Here is an 18,252-nt window from a genome sequence, read left to right on the forward strand (position 1 = left end):
CAACTGATGCTTGGGGAAGACTATACATGTAAGAACAGAGAATTAGAAATTGGGAGCAATGTCATTTTTTACGAATTGAGTATAGAATATTCTAATAATAAATCAATGACCTATTTTTTACGAATTAGTAACTAAGGTCTTACATGTAAGCTTTTTTTTTTCTTTTAAATTCATATTTAGCAATTTTGAGTTTGATTCTAAAGCCTTTCAAGTTTTATGTCAAATTGTCAAATAAAATTCGCGGCTCATAATGCCATGTCTATGGTAAAACGGTCTAGGATTATATAAATCATCCAACCCAAACTAATCATATTTCGTCTTCCTCTCAACAAGTCTTTCGTCCAGCTTATCAATTCAGTATGAATGACACTTTATTGAACACGAACAGGCTTTGAAGAATCATCGTAATCCAGTAAAACTGCTTTTATGAGTCTAATTAACCTTCAAGAGAGGATTTGAGCAAATCAACATAAAACTTCGAATATATTTTTCTTCCTTTCATGAGTAAAGGTCACTAAGGCACAAAACAGTGCTTTTTGCCTAGCCCAGACATAAAAAAAAAAAACATTAAAAAGGAGAATTAAGGAAGGAGAAAGAGGCTTAACCGTTAAAAAATGTATAGATGAGGAAAAATTGGTAAGGATTTATTTATGCTCTGTAAAGCATAAATAAAAGTTTCGAAGTCATTGAGAGTCTTTGTGTGATAAAACAACCAAGTCCTTTAGAATAATTTATTGAGAGTTTCATTATGTTTTTTCCAATGAAATGGCACTTTAAAGCATGGTACCACGGGACCAATTAGTACAAAGCAAGTTGACACACACCGCCTGACAATTGGCTGCACCTGATATTTTTTTTCTCATCAACGCTTGGAACATATCTCAAATTAATACAAAACTAGACTAGTTGTTAAGTGGCTCACATGATACATAAACGCCGTTCACAACACTCAGAAGCCACGGCAATGAAAGTAGCTTCCAATAATATTGACAATAAAAAATAAAAAAAATAAAACAAATGAATCTGATGGTAATGGCACAATTTGCGGCCGTAGTCCAGAGACTAATTGGATCATAAGGTCAATCAAAAGATACCAGACGTTCAAAAGGTACAAGATTCCTAATGATGGACTACTGATCGAGGAGGAGTCTCACCGACTCTTTTCTTCGTGTACTCACTCTACCCATTGTTAGCACATACATTAAAGCACTTGGTGAATGGAAGGTGTACCCTAAAAGTACGCGATCCGTTTATTTATTCATTTTTTTAAAATTTTTTGTCTTACCTAAATATAGCACCAGCAAACAATAAAATATAATTTATTAGATAATTTTTTGAACACTTTAGTTTAAATAGGATTTAATAGTAGTTAGGGAAGGATACTGAACAAATAAATTGGAAAAATCTTAAAAGAATTTGTTCCTTAATTTATAGGTAAAAAAGCAGTAAAGCAACGATAGGAAGAAAATAGTACGTGAGATAATGAGAGCAAGATCACAGCGAAGAATATTAAGAATGAAAAAGATTCAGAGGGATAAAGAAGAGGATACTCAAAGATATATTAAGAAAGAAATTGGATCTATATCTTGGAAACGAGTAGTCCTACGAGATATGTTTTCCTTGACATTTCTGATTGGATTAGCATCAACAGGAACGAAAGTGACTGGATTCATGAAATGTTCCGAGAGAGCCGCTCTTGCGAATTTGACATTTCAAATGCGGAGAGCAAAGTTCCATTCCCATTTCACGACCAGTAAAAGGGGCGTGGCCCTTAATCCGTTTCCTCCTGAGCGTCTTCCTCCTCGAAATCTTCCTCGTCGTCCACTGTGGCATCCTGGTACTGCTGGTACTCGGAGATGAGATCGTTCATGTTGGATTCTGCCTCCGTGAACTCCATTTCGTCCATGCCCTCTCCGGTGTACCAATGAAGGAAAGCCTTTCGCCTGAACATAGCGGTGAACTGTTCGGAGATGCGTTTGAAGATCTCCTGGATGGCAGTTGAGTTTCCGATGAAAGTGGAAGCCATCTTGAGACCACGTGGTGGGATGTCGCACACAGCCGTCTTGACGTTGTTGGGGATCCATTCTACGAAGTAGGAGGTGTTCTTGTTTTGGATGTTGAGCATCTGTTCGTCAACCTCCTTCATAGACATCTTTCCACGGAACACAGCGGCAACGGTGAGGTAGCGTCCATGTCGGGGGTCGCAGGCAGCCATCATGTTCTTGGCGTCAAACATTTGTTGCGTGAGTTCTGGGACATTGAGAGTTCTGTAACCGACAGCGTTGCGAGCTGTGAGGGGAGCGAATCCGGGCATGAAGAAGTGGAGACGAGGGAAGGGTACCATGTTCACAGCCAATTTCCTGAGATCAGCATTCAGTTGACCAGGGAACCGAAGACAGGTGGTAACGCCAGACATAGTGAGGGATACAAGGTGGTTGAGATCACCGTAAGTTGGGTTCTGTAGCTTGAGGGTTCTGAAGCAAATATCGTAGAGCGCTTCGTTGTCAATACAGTAAGTTTCGTCAGTGTTCTCGACTAGCTGGTGGACGGAGAGGGTTGCGTTGTAGGGCTCCACGACAGTATCTGAGACCTGTTACGAGAATTTTGGCTTCAGTTTCTTTGTACATTCGGGAATGGACATGTTTAGATAAAATACATTTCGGAATAAATACGTTTAACTAAAATATAGAATAAGTAAACTGACTCAATTTTCTTGCATACTACAGTATAGGCATAACAGCTGGACACATCTATATAAAATATAAAGAGTCCAGCATGACTACATTGATTATAACGGAGCAGGAGAAGGCTGTGCACTCTAGAATTTGTGGAGAAAACAGTAACAGACTATTAGTCTTTCCCTGGCTTGTTTTGTTGGTCAAAAGAAGAAATGTAAACATAATGCATTGCAAAAGAATTCTTAAGCAAGATGAAATACTACAGTTATATATGTATATTTTTCATTGACAGCTAAACTAGACGATGCCGTTTGTATGTAATCAAGATTAGGAACCAACACTGTAGATGAATGTGATTAAATACGTAATCCCATTTAAATCAGGAAACAACCATAAGCTATTATAAATTATAAATGAATGATTAGAGATCAATTCCTGTTCGAAGTTTACATTTCCTTTGCCTATACTTTGAAAGGTGACAGAACACGAAACTGTTCCGGGACTAGCGCTAACCTTGGGTGATGGCACAACGGAGTAGGTGTTCATGATCCTGTCTGGGTATTCTTCACGAATCTTGGAGATGAGCAGCGTTCCCAGACCCGAGCCGGTGCCTCCTCCGAGGGAGTGGGCCAACTGAAATCCTTGCAGGCAATCGCAGTTTTCCGCTTCCTTTCTAACGACGTCTAGGACGGAGTCCACCAGTTCAGCTCCTTCAGTGTAATGTCCCTTTGCCCAGTTGTTTCCAGCACCGCTTTGACCTTATGGGGAAGGAAGCACATTATTATTCTGATGATAATAATGTATGGATTTTATTACTGACATGGGCGTCCACATATAGGGGCAAGAGGGGCCACTTGAACCGGCCCCCCCACCCCCCATCATATATATTTAATACATTTAACTACATCACTTTGCTTTCCTTCCATTTTACAATATATTCTTTCAGTTTAAGTAAATTAAAGGTATCATTGTGTATTGTATAATATTTGCATACAGTATATAACTGCCGTTGTTCTTTCCAGAAGTATTTGAATTCAGCTGAACAGTATATGGAACTATTGAAAAAAGTAAATGTAACATTGTATTTTTTCTTTATCGTATCTTGCTTCACTTAAATTATTGGCATCCCAGTTCCACTGCATAATATCTATCTATCTATCTATCTATCTATCTATCTATCTATCTATCTATCTATCTATCTATCTATCTATCTATCTATATATATATATTATATATATATATATATATATATATATATATATATATATATATATATATATATATATATATATTATTATATATATTTGCCTCCGCTCTTGGAAAATATTCTGTGGGGGGCCCCCATGTTATTGAGCAAGTTGTTTAAAAGCTATTTTGGCCCAAATGGCAAGGGTTTGTACGTTTCCCATAACAAACTAATCCAGCCGAAGAGAAGGCGCCATCTTAACGTACCAAAGACGAAGTTGTCAGGTTTGAAAAGCTGTCCGTAAGGTCCAGCTTTCACAGAGTCCATGGTTCCAGGTTCCAGGTCAACGAGAATGGCGCGGGGTACATAGTGGTGGTAACTGGATCCCTCGTTGAAGTAAACGTTGATTCTTTCCAGCTGCAATTCTTCGATGTCTCTGTTGACCCCCTGATACACGCCCATAGGATCGATGCCGTGTTCATCGCTGATGATTTCCCAGAACTGAAACGTAAAGAAGGATGTTTTTAGTGAATTCAGAGGTTAGAACAAAACATCGGTTCGTTAATAATAATAATAATAATAATAATAATAATAATAATAATAATAATAATAATAATAATAATAAATGCTTATTCGTTGGCACAATGAAAGGTGAAGTAAAAGCAGAAAAAACCTCCCGGTTTATATGACTAGACAGTTTATCATATGTATGATTACAAAGAATGAATAGAATTGAATCGAATATAGAATTTAGGCCTAAGGACAAGCACTGCGACCTATGAGGTTATTCAGCGCTGAAACGGAAATTGACAGTAAAAGGTTGGAAAGGTGTAACAGGAGGAAAACCTCGCAGCTGCACTATGAAACAATTGCTAGGAGAGGGTGGAGAGTAAGATGGAAAAAAGAGAATATGAAAGGAGGGACAGTAAAGGAAACAAAAGGTGTTGCAGCTAGAGGCCGCAGGCACGCTGCAAAGAACCTTGAGTAATGCCTACAGTGCACCACATGAGGTGCACTGACGGCTCTACCTCCTTACAGGGAATTACACAGAAAATCACACCATACTGTCCTTACTGAAATAGTTTCCCTGAAAACGTCAGTTCAAAGTTAATAAAAACGTGTATTCAGTACAGCTGTCTATCCTTTATTAGTTCATCTCTTTAGGCAGCATTACATGTGCCTTGTTTGACCTGCGTAAATTATTCATAGGGACATTTGCATGTACGTGCATTATAAAAGAGGATACTATTAAATTACGATTAAATATATCTCAAACAAATTTCAACATATAAATAACCAGTGACAGCTACAAAGAGTCTCCTTGCAAGCATTTAACTTTCATGTGTCACGATATTGCCTTCATAGTCATATATTTAAGAAATATCTCTTATGTGTAGAGAGAGAGAGAGAGAGAGAGAGAGAGGTATGGCAGATATTACAGAAAAGCACAAGTACACTAACAGCTAACTGGGGAAAAAAGATGCCATCGTTCAACGTACTTCACCCTTGGAGCGAACAGGTTAGAATGTGACCTGTTCTCTTTGACATTTTCTTGCACTGCGCGAGTATTCTCTCGCTCCAACAGCCCTTTCTCTTTACAGCAACTATCTCTCCCCAAAAAATCTTAAGAAGTGATAGCATAGACTTATAATTTAAGGAAAATAGTTTCCATTTGCGAGACTAGACTTGTACACACACGCACACATATATAAATATATATATATAGATATATATATATTATATATATATATATATATATATATATATATATATATATATATATACATACGTCATTAAAACTGGATGGTAATAATGAGGTCCAGTTAGTAATTATATATATATATATATATATATATATATATATATATATATATATATATATATATATATATATATATATATATATATATAAACAAAAAAGTACCGTGAAGGCGACTATTGAGAGCGAACGTACCAAAGCCGAGTTGATTTGCTTCCCGAATTCTTCCTCAGACAAACCCTTCGATTTAAAGATGTAAGTCTATTACTCGTGAGAAAACGTTTTTTATAGAAGCTTCGTCGTAGGTTGAAGTCAGTATAACAAAACAATGGGCGCTCGGTGCTGCCGCTACGAAGAAGAAGAAGAAGAAGAAGAAGAAGAAGGTTGAAAGAAGAGAGAGAGAGAAAAAAGCAGAAAGTGACCTGAGAGATATGCAATATTTGGTAGTGTGGGCGGGCACCTGACCGGGTGTCAAGGTGTCTTATTAGGTAATGTCCTTGAGGCAATGTAGTTGGGCGTGGGGGAATTGGTTGCGTAGAGCAGGTGGGCGTAGGCATGCTACTATGGGCGGCACATGGACTCGCCATAGGGATGGAAAAGTGTAGGCGAGATGCCAGGGCTGTAGGAGGTATATGTGATAGTGGGAGTATTAAAATGTTGTCCGCGGCAACTTCCCGATTCCAGTTTCTATGTAGTTTTGACTCTATGAACGCACGATAGGAAAGTGTAAACGGCAAGAGACTGACTGTCATAGTCAGGTAATATGCACAAAGTCACCACTCTGCCAGATGCCACATTTCCTGAGGGGAGTTAAATGGTGTTTCCACGAATATCACCTGACGTGCGCATTTGTTGTCGTCAATATCAGGATATAAAAGGCCTGTTGCGATAGCGTGGCAGGTGTTCCCAAAAGCTTAGTTGGAAATCAAGAAGTCAAAAGGTTAGTTTGGATATTAAACATGACGTACACTCGTACATACATATATATATATATATATATATATATATATATATATATATATATATATATATATATATATTATATATATATATCCATCAAACGTTGTACATAACCGTATATGGATGCATGTACGAACTGGTTGCCCAACACAACGATAAGAGCCTCTGGAGAGTCTGGAAGTAAAAAAAAAAAAAAAAAAAAAAAAGAAAAAAAAAAAAAAAAAAAAAAAAAACTTGAAAGAAAATCATGTCTATATATAAAGATGCAATATTTTTTTGCCGGGATTGAATCATCCGAAAACGAGTTTGGAAGTCACATACGGGGAGAGAGAGAGATAGGAGAGATAGAGAGAGAGAGAGAGAGGAGCGAGAGAGAGAGAGAGAGAGAGAGATTGCCGTGCAGATCGGTTACTATTATCCAATTACAAAATTAAAGAAGAATGAACCAACGTAATGATTTAGCTGCCACTGAAAAGTGAGACCAGAATCAAACTTGCAAGAAATCAACCGCAGCATCTTGTAATTACTCTTGGACGGACACACACATACACACACTCAAACATATACAGAAACACACACACACACACACACACACACACACACACATATATATATATATATATATATATATATGTGTGTGTGTGTGTGTGTGTGTGTGTGTGTGTGTGTATATATGATGTGTTTTGGCCTAACCTATACACCCACACACGTGTACACACACACACGAGAGGCGACGCGGTTACTTATTTCCTTAAGCGATGTCTTATCCTTTTAAAATCGCTGTCATGATATGCTTTATCTGCCAAGACCCCCAAAAAGGGATTCAGTGTCCTAAATACCATGCACAGCGTCCTTTCTGATTCCCCCTGTGCATCCAGCCACCCCTTTTCTCGTCCCATTGTGGTCCCCTTCACTCGCATGCAAATAGAACCCATAAAGACTACTGCCGCCTTATTTGGAACATCTTTACGGCTGTTCCATCCAGTCTCGAGATGTCCAAGAGGCGACCAGATCAAACGACTCGTTTTGGAAAGTACCGAAGTTCATGGACATTCTACATTTTGTCACTTTTCACTTTTCTTCTCGTTCTCCCGAGATTTTTTCTTTTGGCGAAAATATGCTCCACCTGATTTCTCGTGGGTATATTGCCACAGACGGTAAATATTTCAAGTTTTTAGGGCATTCAGTAGTTAATCATCAAAATAGCACAAAGGCCATGCCATGTGGAATTTTTACTAAAGGGAAATAATACGTCATACAAGAGAGAAGTTGCTAAAATGAAAAACAACACAACTGGAAAATTCCTCTTTTTCTATGTTTGAACAACAGTAATATTTTTGTCTTCTATATGAACACTGAATAATTGATTTGTTCTATCATAAATCATTGATTTTTTTATTAAATTTTTTTTACATATATTTATTGACTATCAGTGCACAAACGGGGTTCCCTTCATTTGTACCATAAAATAGTTACGCTCGAAGCAAGTGGCTATGCAGTGATATGATATAAAAGTACGGCTGAATAGATCGCAGCGTTTCCTGGGAAAGAGATTACCACTTGACTTCGTTGAAATTGTGTCCTTGCTGCCACTTGTGCTGATCAAGCAACTCGCGTTATCTGTTTAAGCTCTTCGCATCCCTGGATCAGTAAAGACAAAGAACAGCAAAACATCCACGTCACATGAACTCCCTACCACTAGTAAATTAATATTGGTGAGGTGCATAAAACGATATAAGAAACAAGGTAAATCTCCAGTTTTCAAGAGCTTCCCTTGAAAACTTTGTCATAGGCCCCTTCTTGCTTTCCAAACCTTTAGATCAGAGCAAAAAAACAACCGTATGGTGTAGTATATAAAAAGGGTCAGCTATGGTGTAAAAGAAAGCGCCCAGAGAGAACAATGAACAAGGCAAACAGTGACCGGGCCTTTGGGGAAGGGCAGGTGACACTGTTTGGTTCGAGTGGCGGTCCTAATAAGGACGGAGAGAGAGAGAGAGAGAGAGAGAGAGAGAGAGAGAGAGAGAGAGAGAGAGAGGTGCGCCTTGGCTGATCTTGTTCAAGAACGCCCGACTGAATGTCTGTCTCCCTCCCTGCCTTTTGCTCCAAGGATTGCGAACCTGCCACAGGCTCCTGGCCTTGTCCAACCCCCACCCCCACCCCTCTCTACTAGTCATATGGTACCGCCATTAACTCCTTATTTTCGCTCGCATCCTTATAAACAAACTTGTCGACCTTTCATGAGGTTACCAGAGCTCTCTTTCTGTCTGCGTGACTTCCAACGAACGCTTTCAGTGGCAGGTGAGAGCAGTTTCTCCCCTGCGACGGAGAACATTTCGAACAGGTGGTCTCGTGTGCCACTGATCTCCGATAACCAGATGCAACAACAACAACGCTTTCTCCAGCTTTTGTTTATCCTTTGGTTATCTTAGCTTTATGTCCTCTGTAGCAAGCTCTCACTCTAACGTTCGTGTGTGTATATATATATATATATATATATATATATATATATATATATATATATATATATATATATATATATATATAGTTTTTCAAGTTCACAATGAAAATGTAGAATATACTACGAAAGTACTTGTTCCAAGTCCCTGTTTCGCTTACTTTTCTACCGTAGATTTAAGGATATTCTCAAGTTCGTGTTCCTTCGTGCTACATTGGATATATATATATATATATATATATATATATATATATATATATATATATATATATTATACGTCCTATAGTATATATATATATATATATTATATAAACCTGGTACGCCTATAGTTACTATTATCCATTAACTGAAACAGACATTATCAACAGCCAACTAAAATCCGTCATCTGTGACACAAGCCCTGAGTAATGGAAAAATAACAATAACGTACTAGCTTTACAAGCAAGCGAATAGTGAAGAAAAGTAAGTAAAGTTTCCTAGATGTAACTAATTACGTGCCTGTGAAGAAATGTGATTCATGGAGCAAAATTGTGCTTCAGGAACGAGCTAATCTTAGATTCCAGGATGAATCGATATCCAGAGCATTTGTTGGCGGCCGACCATCAGGTTTCTGAAGACATCGCAACATGCGAATGCCTCCGCAGCATGTTCCATTACCAGGTTGCGCGCCTGCGGACTGGCTTACTATTTAATGCGGGCAATCGTGTGACAGGTCAATAATCCAGGCAACCTCTGAGGCGCAACGGTCAGCTTGCAATACCACTACTACTACTACTAGTAATACTACTTGTAGTCATAGTATGCTAATGTACGCCCTTAATACGAAGGATTTAAATTAACCTAATACTTGTATGGAATGCATAAGCTAAGTAAAAAATTACTCCCCGACTCAGAGAACCTAGATCCTTCATACGCCTTCCATTGAGAGAGAGAGAGAGAGAGAGAGAGAGAGAGAGAGAGAGAGAGAGAGAGCTGCTTGAAATGGAAAGTCTATAAGTTCCAACAGTACTCGTGACTCAGCATCGTCTTCCATTCACATCAGCACATACAAAAGGGTGAAAAAACATACCTTCAAACTTTACCCCGCCCTCTCTCTCTCTCTCTCTCTCTCTCTCTCTCTCTCTCTCTATATATATATATATATATATATATATATATCTATATATATATATATATATATATATATATATATATAAATATATATAGTAATGAGCGTAGAAGACAGAAGTGTGAATATTAATGTTTTCTTGTATGCAAATTTATGCATACTCATATTCATATGCAATCTGAATTCTATCCTAATATTGATACCTGATTGTTAAATGAGGTAGACTGAAAGGAATGAAAGTAAAGGTGTATACATGATTATGCATGAGATATTTTGTTTAATTCCCAGTTACTAACATATATTGTTTCATCAGACGGGATTTACTGCAGTAATACCATATGAACACCTTGTATGGAAGGCGTTATGTTGGTACTTCCACCAAGTCTGGATCGAAGATCTTGGCCTGTACTACTCAACAGGTATGACTGCAGGTTATCTCTATGAAAAGGTATTGTCACGAGCACATATAGCAATAGGAAGATAGCACCGGGCGAAGAATATCATAGATCCTCACACAGCCATACCACTAAAAAAAGAAGTCAACTGGCTTATCATGAAAGCTAGCCAAAGCACAACATACTGCACGTAGGCCACAAGTGATTCTTTATATGCTAAAAACTTCTATGATAGCAGCAAGTGGGAAAAAAATGTATTGCATAATTATCTAAATGAAGGAAAAGGTAGCCATGTTACAAAACTGACATGATTCAATAATAATTGTAATAATTAAAAGGAAAGAAAGAAAGAAAAGAAAACGGGTCACAAACCGGCGACCCGACCCAATACGAATGGGGCTTTAAAGGAGTACGAGATAGCTCGATATATACCGATGGCGACAGGAAGGCGGTTGCACAACAAAGATCCAACACCAAAGATGGCTTGGACAAGTTCGTCAGACACCTGTCTTATTCAAGTGGGTGGAACAACCCTGAATGGTAGACAACACTTTATTACAAACAACAGAATAAAAGTGATTTAAGAAGGTTCCAGAAGGGATGTAAAAGGATACATATGCAACTCAGTTTGAGAGAGAGAGAGAGAGAGAGAGAGAGAGAGGCATGTAATTTGTGGACTAGGATCATTTCACTCTTAAGGGACCTGGATCAGCACCCTTCCAGAATTCTAAAGAAGACGAAGAAAACTGCTGTGGTTCAACATTGCGTGTTTAGTTTTCTTCAAAACATTTTTTCTGCGGTTGTTTTGAGCAAACAAGCAATCGTTTAATTTCATATTTACACACCTTGATACACACATACACACACACACACACACACATATATATACATGTGTGTGTGATATAGGCGAAATAGAGAAGAGAAATATAGAGATACGTACATAGAGGAAGTGAAGTGGTAATAAATTAGCGTAGGTGAAAAGAGATCAGAATGTTTTAAGATGGTTTGGTCAAGCGGAGAGAGTGGAGGCCAGTTTTTCGGTCAAAATTACACCCGTAAGTGTTAGGAAAGGAAAGAAGACGACGACGTAGAGGACGCTGTGCAGATAGCGTGAAGCAGTTTTTGGAAATGGATGAACTGCCTACCCAGAAAGCTAAAGAGACAGATGTGAATCATGCATTGTGTTCAGGCGGTTCCAATGACCTGCTGATGAGACTTTTGTGCACGACCACCTGTTTGGGAAGCGCTCTCATGTTGGAAAAATATGTATCTTTAAATCTATGTAGAAAAGAGACTCTGATTTTTGGAAAATTCCTCAAACAAGTTTAAGATCCACACAAGGAGTAAGACCCGAATTTACATACGCCCTATTTACGTGTGTCAAACCCGTTTGCCGGAGGTGGGGAGGTGGAAAGACCTTATGGATAGGAAAGGGGTCATGGGGGATGCGAGGCAGGAGAGGGAGGAGGAAGAACAGAGAGAGAGAGAGAGAGAGAGAGAGAGAGAGAGAGAGAGAGAGAGAGAGAGAGAGAGACTTTAGGTTGAATGACCATCTGTGTTCACTATATCTTTTCCTGAGGCATTTGGTGGTAATAAGTCGCGCCCGTTTAACATTAAGGAGAGAGGGTAAAATAAAGATGAATTTGCTTTTGTTTTTCTAAGCTTTAGTCACATTACAGGAAAATAAAAGCCCCTTTTCATTAGGAAGCTGCTGTTTGAATACTCTCTCGACTGTACATCACGTCCGTCAGGACGGCTTACCTTTGTTTCCAGACCCAACCGTTCTACTTTCTCTCTCTCTTTAGCTAAGAAGAACTAGTTTTGTTACGTTCGCTACCACCGCTACTCTTCATACCGCCACAACTTTTACTGATGCTGGTTACGCAAATGAAAACGCCTCTTTTGGTCATTGGATCGACGAGCTGGAACGACAGTGGGAGGCAGACACATTCGCACAAGAATCTTTCTTGCCCACACACACATGAAAAACGACGGAGGTCGTGGGGTACAGGGACACGGGACCATCCCCTAACTGGTTCCATCATTCTCTTATATATATATATATATATATATATATATATATATATATATATTATATATATATATATAAAATATATATATATATATATATATATATATATATATATATATATATACATAATGTCATGATCACTTCTACATTCAAACCTTATCTTGTTAGGGAGATTTATATATATATATATATATATATATATATGTGTGTGTGTGTATGTATGTATGTATGTATGTATGTATGTATGCATGTATGTACATATATACACATATATATATGCACACAAGAAAATTTTCGAACTAATGCCCAGATAAAACTGCTATAACAGAGAAAGCTTCCAGTTGAAGTGCAGCAGGCCACTGAGCTCTACTGCAAGTTCAGTAGTGCAGCTGCTATTTCCTTCACATCTCTGAAATCGATATCCAGGATAAAGAAGGATCTGAAATTCAGTTGCTTGATTTATGTCTAATTCTGGTTAGGCGAGGAGTCTGCAACCTATGATTATCTTAATGAAGCTCAGGTCTAGAATTTGTTTCTACTCATTCCTAGGTCGAATTTAAGAGTCCATTTCTTTCTTTTTCTGGTGCAGATTGATTTGGTGCATTTGTTCTCTATAAATCATTTTTCCCCCAAGAAATTCGTGGCCTTCACTGACTAAATGAATTGAACTCATAAAATAACAATGATAAACAAAAAGTCCAAGTGTATGAGTGACATTTGTTCCAGAGAGGTTATTTCGAAACGTTTGCTTTTCTTTCATTCTCAAAGTAAGTTACTGCACACAAACGAAAACGAAAAGAAAAGAAAAAAAATGCTGCATAAGGAGAGAACAAGTGCTGAAAACTATTGATCTTTTCTCTTGTGTTGATCTTACTACAGACCAATTAAGACCGAAGTTTACCGACTTGACTTCAGAAAGAGAATGAAGATGTCATTGATGCCCTCCATCAAAAGAAAAGAAAACAACGCAAAAGCTTAGACCATCCAATTGCCCCACGCGACCATTTAAAGCGCCTTTTACACTGGACTCTAGTAATCCCTTCATAAAATCGAAAGGTTACAAGTAGTAAAACCGACCATATTTGGAGATTGAAAAGGGCACGCGTGGTAGTTACAATACATCAGTACTTTAACGTACTAGTTTTTTTTATCTGCTTATTACTATATCATTACTTTCATTTATGTTGTCGACCTTGACCTCATACTTGCGGCAAGACTACTATGGATGCACTCGGGTACTCGAACTCAATCTTTGCGTGGGATCTGTGTCTGCTTCTCTCTTCTCTTCCTGTTGAATTGGGGTTTGTTACTAGCTGGGCTTTCCGTGTCTTGTTATTGTGCCATTCGCTGTGACTATCAGCAGTCTTCACGGCCTTAATGTACAAAACGCCAGTCATACATTTTTTTTTCTTTTTTGTTACTGTTCAGTCACTGACACCGATGTGGTTGTCATCTTGATTTTCTATCGTCTCAGAAACAAGAACAAGCAAATCTTCGAGTAATACAAGACAATGAAAATTTTTCGAAGGAATGTTGTGGTACCGAGTCTTGTCTTCTGTCAAAGACAAATACAGTGCAGATGAATTCAGCCCGCAAACGAACGTTATGCTTTCCCAAAACAAAGCAAGTAGACTACCTAGAATTAGAGCGCGTTTTTGCGATAGGAGTTACGTGCCACGTTAGAACTATGAGAACAATGACATGAACACTCTTCAAGTCCTAATTACAGGAATAATGAACATGCAAGCTTCATTGCTATACTGCAAAACAAAAGGGAGTATTCATATTTAATAATATTCAACTACCCTGCCATCCCACCCGAGGTGAACGACAAATCAATTCCTTTCTAATTTATGCAAATGATATCAGTAGCAATCCAATTACGTCCCAATCAAGCGCTTGCGCACTTAGATGCCACGACATTTAAGCCAACGCTCATTATAACTATGACGACAGTTGATTAGAATTATCTAAAACACGAAGTTGAACATAAGGACTTTCAAAGGACCTTTAAACGCTTGCTTAATAAATCCGTTACGCCACTTGATTAGAATTAGCATGTATATAAAACAGGAAACAAGGGCATTTAATGTCTCGCCAAAAAGTAAGAATCGGCTCTTGTGGCTCTCAAACGAACGTGGAAGCTTTGGCTGACTGCAGTACAGCAGGCAGCGAGTCTGAAGAGGTTAGTTAAACGATTGTAATAGAGCCCATCTGGAGGAGGAGGAGGAGGAGAGAGAGAGAGAGAGAGAGAGAGAGAGAGAGAGAGAGAGAGAGATTGCACAAGTTTGCCTGCTCCTCAGAACACGTGAAGTATTTAAATGTTCCAAGTGTTTAAGAAAATAAGAGAGAGATAGAGCAAGAGCGCTAGTCTGTTGCTCGTAGGGACATCACAGTAAGTATTCTAAGAGTTTAAATACACAAGAAAACGAAAGTTGAATGGAGGGTCAAGTGATCAAGACGTTTATAGATCTGTAGATTAGTGCGGCCCCAAGACTTGTCGCAGTTCAGGACTAATGGAAGGAAAGGCAGTGGCGAAGATCGCCTTCCCCTGCAGGAAACAGGAAAGCGAGAGAGAAAGAGAGAGCGAAGGTGGCATTTTACAATGAAATAATGGCCATGAGCTGACGTGAATTTTTAAGAAATACATCTGGAAACATAACTGTGAGAAATGACACGACAAGATGATTATTCATTATTATTATCATCTGTGCATGTTTTTGGTGGCGAGCGAGAGGTAGGGAGCGGAGAGAACGATGACAGTAGTAAAAATAAAACTGAGAAATATTATGCAAAATAAAGATAACAAGGTCAGTAATGCATATGGCGAACGGAAGTCTAAACGAAAAGAAAAAAAAAAAGTTCATCCCTGTAAAAATGATGACAGCAGCAAGAAAAGAAACGGAGGAGAGCATAATCCGCGAAACCAGATAATAACAGGGTCGGTCATGGAAGTAATGAAAGGAGGGGCATTACTTGAGCGGGTAAGTGGACCCCCTGGAGGAATTTATAGCAACATGCGAAGGAAGGCAGGTTAGGAGGCGTTATTATGCACTACAAAGGAGTGGGTGGCGACCAAGGGGGCAGAATTGCCAGCATTGCAATGTCCAATTAAAATGGACTCTTTCCCCCTTGGCCCGTCCATAAACACGGTGCCTGAATAGACCTCGTGACAGCCAAAGATTAGAATGCTTAGGCGTCATCATGTATACCTCCAGATAAGCAAGGGTTATCACGGAAATAAAGGAAGGTTATCAATCATTCATCATGATTCTCTGTGACACGATTTTGTATAACTCGAGGTAAAAAGGCACTTTTGGCAATAACCTGGACAGTGCCAAGGAGCATTTCCTTCTGTTAATTTACAAATGCGGCCTCCGCGTCCTTGATATAGTTATGACGCCAGGAAAAGTTTTAATCAATCAAACTGGGAACACCGGACTTGGAGATTTAAGCAACTGCACCAGAGCAGCAGCTGGCGCAGTCTCCTTCCATGACCGTAAATCGTGTTTATAGGCGTCACGCCCCTGGGCCGTTCGGCTGCCTTGAAGCTTTGCTTCCGTGACAGGTTAGCTACGAACATAGACGCATAAATCAATACAGTCCCACTCAAGTTTCCCAGAAACCCTACATCACAGAAAAATTATAACAAAAAATAAGTGTGAACGAGTCACGCGAGTTTATGGGAGGTCGGTGTTTAAGCACAAAGAAAAGGCAATGGGGGTGGGGGGTGTAGGGGGCCTCATGAAGGATTATGAAATGAGTGACCGAAGAATGGAGGGTACCAGATGTGTCTGGGCTAGAGTACAATCAAATAGAAAGCTAAATATCGATGACGGTAAATATGCATTAAGATAAAATTTGAAAAGCAAATTTGTAATGCCGTTAGGAGTAAAGGCTCCCATACACTGAATGATTGTCTGAACGACTGTCTGTATCATTCGCAAAAACACTGTGAATGGGCTTGTCTGAATGCAAAAGTGGGCGGAGCTTAGTGTCTGGACGATCTCAGCGGGAATCTGTCACGAGTCTCACGACCAGGTTGCTGGCTTGCGACTTAAGTCTGTCATACACAGATCGTTCAATGTTTAGGTTTGTCTGCCGATACAACGCTATGGCGCGCGTCTCTTCTAGAGATGATGCCATGTCTTCTTGAGATAAAATCTTTGTTCAGACTGAATTCGGTGCGATCGTTCATACTGTATGAATAGTGTGTGTGGGTCGATAGCGACAATCGTTCAGTGTATGGGGGCCTTAACCTTATCATGTTTCCTCACAGCAGCAGAGTATCAGCTGAAATATGCATAAATCACCCCTGAAGAATCCAAATTCATGTACAAGTATGCTTGTAAGTCAGGGCCAATTTTTAAACTTCGCCGTCGTTAGATTAAGCCAGCCTTATGCTGGCATAGGCTCTTGCTATTCAGCAGCCCGTAAATTGTTAAAACTTGGAAGTGTGTTCAATAAACGACCGCTTTTTATCTACCTCCCGCAGAGGACGGGTGATCATACAAAGGACGTTTACGGCTTGGTCACACGTAACGCATTTCTTTCGTCTTCAAAAGGAAATAAAATTATATTTCCTGAACATCCACAAATACAAGCAGGGAAAACAAAGAAGAATCGATGGAATGAAAGGTTCGCCCGTGACCTTGAAATGTCTTCACTGCAGTGCTAGACCGAATAAGGCGATCTGGGATTGTGTGTGTGATGCTGACTGTCGTTACTCGTGTCGCAATGGCCTTATTCACACTCTCTTTCCTTTGATGGATTTCAGACACTTGTTGTGTCTTTTCAACAAAAGATGTGAATGGAAAGTGACTCAACCGGGACCCTTACCTGCGCTTATTTTTTTAACAAGGTGAAAACTATGGTTACGCTAAATCATTTTCAACTTGAATTTGGTTTCACTTCCTAGAGCAATCCTGTAATAGTAAGTGGGGGCGCATTTTAATTACCCATAATTAAATAAGAAAAAAGGAAAGAAAAAAGCTTCCACGCTCTTCATAATGTTATTGTGATATCCTCGTCGCCCATATAAGCTCTCCTTCGAGTTTACTCTACGGCCGATTTTTAATGCGCTCGCCACTCCACCCAGTGTCAGGCTGCTCCACCCATATTAATCATTCCTGCTTTTCCTTTCCGCGGACGGTTTCGGGTTTCTTCCTGCTTGGGGGTTTCTCCTTCGTTTGTCGTCCCTGAGAGGCACGCCTCTCTCTCTCTCTCTCTCTCTCTCTCTCTCTCTCTCTCTCTGTGGGTGGTGTTGCCTTTTACTGTGCCCGTTGTCATTAAGTCGTCCACTTTTTTCTTTTAGTAAATTTACCATGAAAATAAAAAATATAGAACAATAGACAGTAGTAGCTTTATCGACAATATGTAAATATATTCCAACCCACATGCCCTATTATACGGATCACCATGAAAACAAAATATGGCGTGGATAGAGCAATGAGGTGCTTCAGTCCCTTTGTATAGGAACAGGCACGCTATTTGATGCTATAAAGTTTTAGTGTAGCATAATCTCCTGCTCCAGCTGTCGTAAAAATAAACTGCCGACTCGGAAATCAATCTCATTAGTTCGTCATGAAAAGTTCTCTGGAAAAATCGAAGTAATTGCAAGAATCCTGAGGCGCAGTTAACGCAATGACTTTCACTCTTTTTATGCATAAATCATTAACT

General features: G+C 39.2%; 1 protein-coding gene across 1 annotated transcript in view; it reads right to left on the reverse strand.

The window, feature by feature from the left end:
* Positions 1–717: 717 nt before the first annotated feature.
* The window catches only part of LOC135216352 (tubulin beta chain-like), a 22,219-nt gene continuing 4,684 nt past the window's right edge, over positions 718–18,252 (reverse strand). Inside the window, exons 2-4 of the mRNA XM_064251590.1 lie at positions 4,131–4,365; positions 3,192–3,436; positions 718–2,590 (exon numbers count right to left, since the gene is read on the reverse strand). Coding sequence (XP_064107660.1) covers positions 1,772–2,590; positions 3,192–3,436; positions 4,131–4,365 — 1,299 coding nt within the window. The 3' untranslated portion in view covers positions 718–1,771. The remainder of the gene's footprint in view (positions 2,591–3,191; positions 3,437–4,130; positions 4,366–18,252) is intronic.

The sequence above is a fragment of the Macrobrachium nipponense genome, chromosome 6 (genome assembly GCF_015104395.2).
Source record: "Macrobrachium nipponense isolate FS-2020 chromosome 6, ASM1510439v2, whole genome shotgun sequence".
Lineage (NCBI taxonomy): Eukaryota > Metazoa > Arthropoda > Malacostraca > Decapoda > Palaemonidae > Macrobrachium > Macrobrachium nipponense.